At 47.9% G+C, this 10187-nt stretch overlaps 1 protein-coding gene across 5 annotated transcripts in view; it reads right to left on the bottom strand.

The window, feature by feature from the left end:
- Window positions 1-8535, bottom strand: part of Suds3 (SDS3 homolog, SIN3A corepressor complex component) — a 39284-nt gene extending 30749 nt beyond the window's left edge. For 4 of the 5 annotated variants that reach the window (XR_003847991.1, XR_003847990.1, XM_029559278.1 and 1 more), the window contains exons 1-4: window positions 8231-8518; window positions 6408-6477; window positions 3615-3670; window positions 1323-1394 (exon numbers count right to left, since the gene is read on the bottom strand). Coding sequence is in view for 3 of the 5 variants with exons in the window: in XM_029559278.1 (XP_029415138.1) it covers window positions 1323-1394; window positions 3615-3670; window positions 6408-6477; window positions 8231-8372 (340 nt within the window). In the remaining 2 variants the exon portion in view is untranslated. Of the gene's footprint in view, window positions 1-1322; window positions 1395-3614; window positions 3671-6407; window positions 6478-8230 lie in introns of all 5 variants that reach the window. The other variant, XM_008824423.3, reaches the window with a different exon arrangement.
- Between the last annotated feature and the right edge of the window lie 1652 nt (window positions 8536-10187).

Raw genomic sequence — 10187 nt, forward strand, 5'->3', positions numbered from 1 at the left:
TCACCGGATTATCCAGCCACTCTTCTCAGCCAACTGTATGTAATTTGGTCCTAATCACACATGGTCTCCTGGATTTGGGGAAGGCTAAAATATACAATCTGGTGAAGACTAAGAAGAGAAGGCATGATCCATGCTGAGTAAAGGCTTTCCAGGGTGCATACCCTCGGGTCATACATACACCTCAACAACACTTCAGTTATCTCTAAGCCTTTGAGAGGGAACTGACACTGACTCTAACCACTTCAACAGCTATCAAAATACCTGAAAGAAAATCCTGAATCCATTGCCCTCGAGTCCAGCCTTGGCAGACAAAAGAAAAATGAAGAGGAACCCAATAGAAAGATGCTTTTTAAGGCTATCATTAAGAAATCCCTGTTGGGGAATCCTGCTGTGAGGGTCACAGTCTTCCATGTCCGGATAGCTCTAAGGAGCTCTGTGCCTGATGGAAAGACTCCTCTTTTCAACAGGGGGCCTCCTACCTCTCTTTCTGACTCACCTTTTGAAGTGGTCGCCACAGATGCCCTACCAAAAACATGGCCTCTGGCATAGGAACTGCCAGGTTTTCCTGTGTGATAATCAGACAATGTCTGGCAGCCTGGCAGGAGCCCACCACCACATGTAAATGAGGCATCCTAAAAGCACCTATCCATTAAGGCTTTTGCCACTGCCCCCACAGTATAAAATATCCTGGTTTCCCCTAATTAATTGGAGCTGAATCACTAAGACCTGGAGCTGAGCTGAGTCACTGAATAAAGGAGCGGTACTGAGCTGAGTTCTGTGCCTTACTGCCTACGATCCAGTCTCTCCGGAGAGGGCTGTCTCTTCGTAAACCACGACTCACAGAGACCCTGCTTTCACCGTTTCTCGCACCTCCCCTCGTGACCTGGTGGGCAACGGGTCTCGAACTTAGAGGGAGTGCACGGTAGAAATTAAAACAAAACCCAACCAGGCAGCTGACAGCGGTCCTAGAGCCGCCAGCTCCGATAGTAGAGACCCTCAGCAACGCGGTGCGCAAAACCCGCGCACCCCAGCGGCGGAGAGCCAGGGACCCAAACAACAGATGCGTCCCGTGAGACCCGCCGCACTCCAGCGATGTGTGGGAGACCGGTGCCACGCCCAGCAGCTGGTGCTCCGCGAAACCCACACGCCCATACTTGACCACCAGAGAAAATGTGATATAGCTTCAGCCTTAGGGTCCCTCTTCCCCTCAACTCTCCTCCAACAGAATATTCGGGTATGTTTTGGAGGCCAGCCCCTGGGCTAGACTCCATCAGGGATGGACAAATGGTGAAGGTGCAGCACATCCATGCTGAGGCACCTACCTGCATTGCGAATCCTCTCTTTGTACTGCTGGTCCAGCTTTTTCATCCTCTTCTGATATTCCTGTAACGTACCTGATTGAATGTTTGCGAAACAGAAAGTAACTCTGAAAATCAATCTGCTTATGCACTTTTTTTCCAAAAATCATTTTCTAGCACCAACAGTGTTTGTTTTAGCAACACTGGAAAAGAAAAAAAGCCCAGGAGAGCTGCACCTGAGAGGAGTTAACTGGATGTGGGCTCTGGGCTACAGCACACGGCAGATACCACCCAAATATTATGTGGCACCCACCCCCTGCCTGTGGATTGCTCTCCAGGGAGTGAGGGTGGGCGGAACAGCAGAGAGCCAAGTGACTCTGACCTCTGGGTCCTACGGCCTAAAATAAGGGGCCTCCTTGGAGAAAGCCCAGCCTCCTTCAGTGAAGTCTAGGTCAAGGATAACCAGGAGACCTTCCTGCAATGGTCAAAATGCTCTACATTTGCAAAGTCCAATCCAGGCGCTACTAGCCATATGGAGGCTATTTTAACACCTAAAATACAATTAGTACAACTCAGGAATTAGAATACTAATTTTATTCAATTAAATGTAAACAGTCACATGTAGCTGGTAACAAAAATCAGATGACCCAGGTACAAATTCTGAAACTCCTGCCTGCTCCCTGTTCTACCCCCAGGGTCTGATTTGTGAGGGAGTGTTTTCTGATACAAGGGCTGTCTGTTGGCCAGTCCAGAGGAATGGACCTCCAGCAACTGATGCCTAGTGGAAAAGCAGTCTCACTAACAAGGGGCTCCGTGACATGATGGCAGAGGAGCCACCCCGCCACATCCTCACACTGGTCTAACACTATGCTCCAGGCTCTTCCTTCTTCACTTGGCAGATGACACAAGATGAGATGACACACCCCAAAGTCCTATTCCTAGAGAGCAGCAAAGCTGGTACCAACTTCTCATAGAAGGGCAGAAGATGCTCTGGGCCCCAAGCTGCCAAATCAATGTAACTTATAATTTGCCAAGAAAGACAACAGCGAGGCTAACCGATAGACAATTAACATTCAGCTTAGGAGGCTTAGGAGAGCAAAGCTATGTTCATTCAGAGAGAGAGAGAGAGAGAGAGAGAGAGAGAGAGAGAGAGAGAGAATGTACCACAGAATTCATGTGGAGGTCAGTGGACAACCTTCAGGAGCTGATTCTCTCCTTCCACCATGAAGACTCTGGACACTGAACTCGGGTCATTAGGCTTGGAGGTTAGCACTTTTACCTGCTAAGCCATTTCACAAACCCACAAAGTCCCTCTTTAAAGAACAACAGAAAAGGGGCTGGAGAGATGGCTCAGCAGTTAAGAACACTGGGTGCTCTTGCAGAGGACCTGGGTCTGATTCGCAGCACCCACATGGCAGCTAACAACCATCCATAACTCCAGTTCCAGGGAATTCGATGCCCTTTTCTGACCTCCTTGGGCACTGCACAACACAGGTACACCTACCTACATACAGGGAATACACTCATACACATAAAATAAAAACTAAAAAACAACAATAACAACAAAAACCTAGCTTTAAGCATAGTGGTTTTCAATTCATGCCCAATAGAAGGCCCCAAATGAAATTTAACTTGAAGAATTTGCTACATACTGAAAACAAATTTTAAGAAAGTTTGAGGGGGCTAGAGACATGGCTCAGTGGTTAAGAGTGCTGACTGCTCTTGCAAAGGACCTGAGTTCGATTCCCAGCACCCACATGGCAGCTAAGAACCATCATTAACTCCAGTTCCAGGGGAATCCAACGCCCTCTTCTGACCTCTGTGGAACTGTACAACACGGGTGCACTTACACACATGCAGGCAATACAAACATACACATAAAAATATTAAAATATTCTTTTTAAAAAGTTTGATAATCACTTTTTGGGGGCTAGAGAGATGGCTCAGCAGTTAAGAACACTGGTTGTTCTTGCAGTAGACCCATGTTCGAATCCCAGCACCCACATGGTAGCTAACAACTGTCCATAACTCCAATTCCAGGGGATCCGACAGCCTCTTCTGACCGCGGGCATTGCACGACATGGGTGCACTTACCTACATGCAGGCAATACACTCATATACATAAAAATAAAAACAATAAATAAAATATTAAAAAAAAAAGAAAATCACTTTTCTGATGAGAAAGCAAAATGTGTAGCAGATAGCTAAAACAAAGCAGACAGACTCTGTGAGGGTGATTAAAGAGAGAGGTAGGTATACAGACTTCAAGAGCTTGTGAAATGAGGGCTCTGTGAAGGCAAGTCATCACATGCCTACCTTCCTGTAGCTGCTGCAGCTGCCTCTTCAGAGAAGCCAGCTTGTCCTGGTACATCCTGGAAGAGAAGAAGAGCTCAGTTCCCAGACACTGCACACACCACAAGCCATCCTGGGACAGGCACTGCTCTTTAGGAGAGAGTCACAGGAAAGTCTGATTTAAAAGGTTCCAGCTGAAGGGAATCACAAAAAGACAGGCTCCTGAGTTCCTGAGTCATGTCCTAATTTTGTGCATTTCCCATGAATCAATCTAACATGTACAAATGTGAGAACAGCAGATGCCGATAAAAGCCTATGGTAAAGAGGCTTTTAAGGTACGTAAGAACATACACAGAACAGTTGAAAGAACAGTGCCACTTCCTAGTTTGCCCCTAAAACGGAGAAGATGCATAGATGACATTAAATACAACCTTTGTATCAACCCAACAACTAGATCATAAATGGCAAAAGGGGGCTGTCCAGCTGTGTCATTAGGGAAAGGTGCTTGCCCAATGGCCTGAGTTCGATCCCCACAACCCACAGGGTAGAAAGGGGAACCAATTCACACAAGCTGTTCCTGACCTCCACTCAGCAGCACGGCATACACATGCCTACACACATGCAAAGCAAATCCATAAAAATGTAATTTTAAAAGATATAAATGACAGAGGAATAAGATAATGTCTCAGTATATTTTTTTCCTCTACAGATAGCACAGTCATGAAAACAGAGTCAACAACCTTCACATCCTCTTTAAATCATTGCCTTTTCAGGATCAGAAAAATAATACTAATTCAGGCTCAAAAGGTAGAATGCAGGATGTACTTACAGCACCAGCTGGGGTGAACACAGCATATATTAAGCAAGAGAAGGTGGTGTGTTATTTTTTGCCTCTCATACCAATGGATTAGAGGCAATTTTACTCCCCAGCAAGTCTGAGCTGTGAATTCCACGTGCAAATCATATTTTTGGCAATATTTTTGCTCCTACCTGAGAAACATTCCCAATTTCTCAGGGGCAAAAACAGGACTTGCAGCCTAAGATAAACCATACAATGTACATAAGGCAGACAAGCCTTTTAATTGCTCAAATAAGGCCAACAAATCCAACCCACCTGTCTGCAGGAAGGATGAGCAGCCTTTGGAGCCCTTGGTCCACCTCTTTCAGGGGAGACCTTGAGCACTTCCTGATGCTCACCTGAACTCATTAGAGGTGTTTAGTTTCAAACTCAATGGTTGTCTAGCTTGCTACGGAGATACTGTCAATCAAAAGCTGTCTCTAAAAATGATGCATAAACATGGCAGATGCCTAGACCTTGCCTTAGAAGTCTATGGAACCCAGGGCATCACATTCCCACCACATGGCAGGAGTCAGCCAATGTTTGTGACTGAGTCTATCTCTGAAAGGGAATGCTTGCACAGTGAGAAAGGAAAACAGGATAAAGTCAACTACTCTGAGATCACTTCCAGGAGGAAGAGGAAGTGTGTGAGATGCATTTCAAATGTGCCCAAGTCCATCAGCAAAAAGCTATCAAGAAAGAAAACCAAACAGAGTTTCAGAGTAAAACTGAGAACACACGCATCAACTATTAAGTTAAAACCTTGTTTAGCGACAGTCAGACCTGATTGAGTTACCCACTTTGGGTTTCAAAGCCTGAAAAGGAAGACACAACCCAGAGGACAGCCACACACATTTGGGAGAACCTAAAGGGACGGAACACGGCCCACTGGCTTATAAGAACTGAACAGCTCAAAACCAAGAGCCTTAAAATAACTGGGTGTCGCGGTTCATATCTGTAATCCCAGCACTTGGGAGGCTGAGGCAGTTCAAGGCCACCCTGGGCTACAAAATGAATTCTAGATCAGCCTGTACCACAGAGTGAAACCTACCTCAAAAAATAAAAACAAGGGACTGGAGAAACGGCTCAGCAGTTAAGAGCACTGACTGTCTTGCAGAGGACCCAAGTTTGATTCCCCCAACACCCACATGGCGGCTAACCAACTGTCCATAACTCCAGTTCCAGAGAATCCAATGCCACTTTCTGACCTCTGTGGGCACTGCACGACACGGGTGCACGTACCTACATTCAGGCAATACACTCATACACATAAATAAAAATAGTAAACAAAAAACAAAATAAAAACAAAAAACAAACCCAAACTTAGTGAACATATCTCCTCGGACCCTCCAGCTAGGCATCCAATAGAAGCAGGGGTGCGACACTGACATGCACCTGTTGACCCAGGTACTTGAGGGGCTGATGCAGGAGCATGGCTGGAGCCCAGAAGTTTGGGACCAGCCAGGGCAACACATAAGACTCTGGCTTTTGGTTTTTGCTGCTGGTTTTCTTTTTCTTTTAAGCACATGTGGCTGTGTCTAAAGACCAAGAGAAGGCGAGGTGAGGATGTGTGAAAGGAACAGATCAGCCAGAGCAGCAGGGTAGGAAGGAGTCAGCAGCCTACCCTCCCTTCCCTGAAATCTCAGAACACCTAGCACATTGGCTAGCATGGGGGTGGAGGGTGCTGCAAGATACTGGTCACCATCTCTGAGCACCCATTTTCACATCTAAGAATATACACAGTAAAGGGTCCCCTTCCGTTTTTCTATGGCCTTACTCCCCTGCCCATCACTTCCATCTTGATTCCTCCTAGCCTACCCTCCAAAGACCCTCATAACAGGAGACTGAGTCAGCGTGACTGAAGGGGAAAATTATACAGATATATGTGAACTTTGCAGGCCCTGTGGTCAAAACCACGGAGCCACTACAGAGATTCTGTAGCAACTCTATATTGCAGAAGAGTACAGAGGCCTACTCACTGCTCCTTCATTTCCACGTAGTCTTCTTCATCGTGCTTCGCCAGGTCGGTTTCACTGGCATCCTCAGTGTCTGAGGAAAATGAAGGAAATGTCAATTAAAATCCTAATTCACAAGCTGCTATCACCTGACACAGTAATTCAGGGACTTCTGGAAACAAAGTCCTACTCCATGTGAGCCTCTGTGAACCTACTAAAAGAAGATATGGTGAAAAAAACAAAAAAAGTCTCCAACTTGGGTTTATGCCAAGAGCCTACTTTGATATGAAGCGTAGCCAGAGAGGAGGGCTCAATTAGGCAGTCATGACCAAGGTCACAGAAGCAATATACAATGGTTCACAAAGGAGACAGGGCTCGCAAGACGGCTCAGTGGGTAAAGGCACTTGCTATACAAGCCTAGCAACCTATGTTCCATCCCTGGAACCCATGTAAAGGTGGAATGAGAGAACAAAGTTGTCCTCTGACTTCTACAAGTATGTCAGGGCAGGAGCACCCATCGCCACCCACACAATAAAATTTTTAAGAGAGATGTGAGCATGAAGACAGGATGCCAGGGACACTTAAGGCCTACTCACCACCCAAAACAACCCACTGCACAGTTCTTTCGCACATGCTCACTTCAACGCCTTCACGCCATTTCACATCAGATATACAAGCAATGAACAGGAGGAATCTCCCCCAACAAATCCAATTTTCAAAGTTACACCTAAAAGAAGCAGGAAGGGGCAAAATGGCCTAAAATGACTGTTGCAGAAGGTCTTAAACACCGTTCTTAAACAAGTGGCTGTGTTGTGCATAATTTCCATGGCCCCAGTCCAGCTGAGGGGGGTGGAATCCATTTTGGCTTCACTGCTCCCCCTCGTGGGCATTTAAGCACTGCAGAGTTTCACACTGAAAATCCCCAAGCCCTGCAGGCTTTTGAACGTAGTTGAAAGCAAATTGCAATCTGTTTCTTCTGCTTTATGCTCTGCATAGCCTTTTTGACAGGCTGTTGCAGGCCCAGGTCTCTACAAGCCCATCTCCTTCCCTTCAGTGGAAGGGACTTCACAGAGGTCCTGTCAGGAAGCAGCCAGCTCCATCACCACGCACTTGAGAGACTGAGATTAGTAACACAATTCTACAATTGGCCTAGCGTTTGCTTTACAGCCCACTTAGAGCCAGAATAGTCCACTCCGCCCACATACAGGCCTCTACCTCCTCTTCTCCCTCGCCTTTCCGTATCTCTCTCCTCCACCTGGCTCCTTCCTCAATCTCTGTAGGTGTTCCTCATTACTTGCCAAAGGGTAAACAAAATCCAGATGGAAAAGCCCGGTTCAGAGACACAATCATGAAAATGCAGAGTCCAGGACAGGACAACAAACCCTCCCTCCCCCTTGCAACTATGTGGAAAAACATCCGCTTAGTGACAGAGTCAGTGCCCATGTCATTTAATCCTCACACCTATCCATGAAGTAGGAGATAATAACAACTCCACTGCAAGTGGGTAAACCGAGACTGGAAAGCTTAAGGTTGCAAAGCTTGGGTAAGTACCAGCCAAATGCATACTTCTGGCTGATTCCAGGTCCCCAGTTGGAGCATTCTGGGGAAAGGGGAAGTTGGGAGCAAGGAAACCAAGACGGGCCTTACTCTGATCCTCTTAGATGAAGACAAAAAGGGGCACTATTTCTTAAAAGGACCTTCACCCCCTACCCCCATAACTGGAGAACACACACACCTGGGGCGCTTTCCGGGAGGGGTTGGGGGGGTGACATCCCAGCCCCGCCCCTCCCGCAGCCGCGCCTGTTCCCCGGTCCCCCGCCCCCCAGGTCCCCGGCCCCAGGCCCTACCTTCGTCCGACTCGCGGCCCCGGCAGCTGCGCTCGTCGTCCTCGGCGCTCTCCAGCTCCTCGTCGTCCTCGGGGTAGTACTCCGGGGCCGGCGGCGCTGCAGCCGGGGCGGGCGCCGGAGCCAGCAGACCCGCGGCGCTCATGTCGCCGCCTCGCGCCGCAGCGCAGCGTGTCCCGCGGAGATCGCGGCCGCCTGCCTGAGGTCCGGACAGCCCCCACCTCACCGAGAGGAAGTCACGGCCACCCAGTCTCCGTCTCCGTCGGCGCCGAGCTCCGCCCCCAGCGCCCGCGCTCGGCAACTGGGGCCTCGCGTGACCGGACACTTCCGGGTCGCGAGCTGCCCGGCGACGGCCTGACTCGGCCATGCTGGAGGCGACGAGCCAGACGCCGGGCGCCGCTTCCTGACAGACTTCAGCCCCTTCATCGCTGTCTTAAAAATCCTCAACTGGTCACGGGGCGGGGCACGGGCTGGTGTCTCTGGAGTCAGGCAGATCCGTGGACAGCCCTGCCTGCCGTCAGGACCCCGAAGTTCTGGGACACTTCTGAAAACGGCCGCCAGGCGGCGCGCAGAGCCAAACCTAAAGCGGTGATGGAAGCAACCCTAGGGGCGGAGGCTTTGCCAGGCCTTGGACAGGTGGCGTGGTCTCTGACCTGAGAGTTCTCTAAAGCCTAGACAGCCAGAGCGTGGGTGATCAAGCAGAACAGGGGTGTCTGGCTCCGCTCCTGCTTTTCTTGCAGCCTAATTAAGAATTAAGGTCCGGCCGGGCGTGGTGGTGCACGCCTTTAATCCCAGCACTTGGTAGGCAGAGGCAGGTGGATCTCTGTGAATTCGAGGCCAGCCTGGTCTCCATTGGCGATTTCAGGCCAGCTGCGGCTACAGGAAGACTTTGTCTCAAAAAGACCAAAAAAAAAAAAAGAGTTAAGGTCCGATGCTGCTGTTCCATTGTGGGTCGGGTAAGCCGTGCTAACCCAGGCCTTGTGTATACTATTCTTCTGAATAGGGTTACTCAGTAAAGTGTTCTCCCGCTTTTTTAAAAGAGCTGCTGCCCCTCTTTCCTTGAGTATTTTTTTAAGGTGTTTTGCATAATCCAGTAACTTGTGAATTAGCTAATTCTTAGGTTAGGAAGTACAGCATTTGCCCACAGGAACTAATGTGGCTAAAATTCAAAATACAAGAACTGAGCAGCTACACGTACTAATTTGTGGGATTTTTGTGCCAAAAATAACACAGGGTTGTAAGTTTAACTCAAGAAAAAAAAAAAATCTGATAGCTTGGGTCTATAGTTCCAGCTACTCAGGAGGCTGAGGCAGTTAAGATGACAAGATCAAGGCCTGCCAGGCCTACAGAGTTCAAAGCCAGTGAGAACGCCTTAGTGACCCTGTATCAAAATAAAGTGAAAAGAGGGGTCTGGAGAGATGACTCGGCTGTTAAGAACACTGACCTTGCAGAAGACCTGGGTTTGAATCCCAACACCCACATGGCAGCTAACAACTGTCTGTAAGGCCAGTTCCAGGGGATCTGACAGCCTCTTCTGTCCTCTGCAGGCATTGCATGACGTGGGTGCACTTACCTGCATGCAGGCAATATACGCATACACATAAAATAAAAATAATAAAATATATATTTTTTTAAAGTGATGCAGTTCAGTGATAGCAGGAGACCTTAGCTTCAGTCTTTAGTATATGAAAAAAAAAAAAGAAGGATGTGTCAAAAAAAAAAAAAAAATGACCCCCACAGAAAAGTCAAGAAATTGCAAAGTTTATCACTGATGCAGAGACAGGGTAGAACCTAACACAGTATTCTGATTTGCCCATCCTTTGGGATCAAATTGATCTCCAAATTGCCTCCCCCCTCCCAGACATCTGAAAATGAGAACATTCATCTCAGTTCTATTTATTTTGACATTTCCTATTTCCTACCTTGTTTTAATTAAAATCCTGGCTCACTTTGTAAGGAA

The sequence above is a fragment of the Nannospalax galili genome, unplaced genomic scaffold (genome assembly GCF_000622305.1).
Source record: "Nannospalax galili isolate Female #2095 unplaced genomic scaffold, S.galili_v1.0 scaffold769, whole genome shotgun sequence".
NCBI classification, from domain to species: Eukaryota; Metazoa; Chordata; class Mammalia; order Rodentia; family Spalacidae; genus Nannospalax; species Nannospalax galili.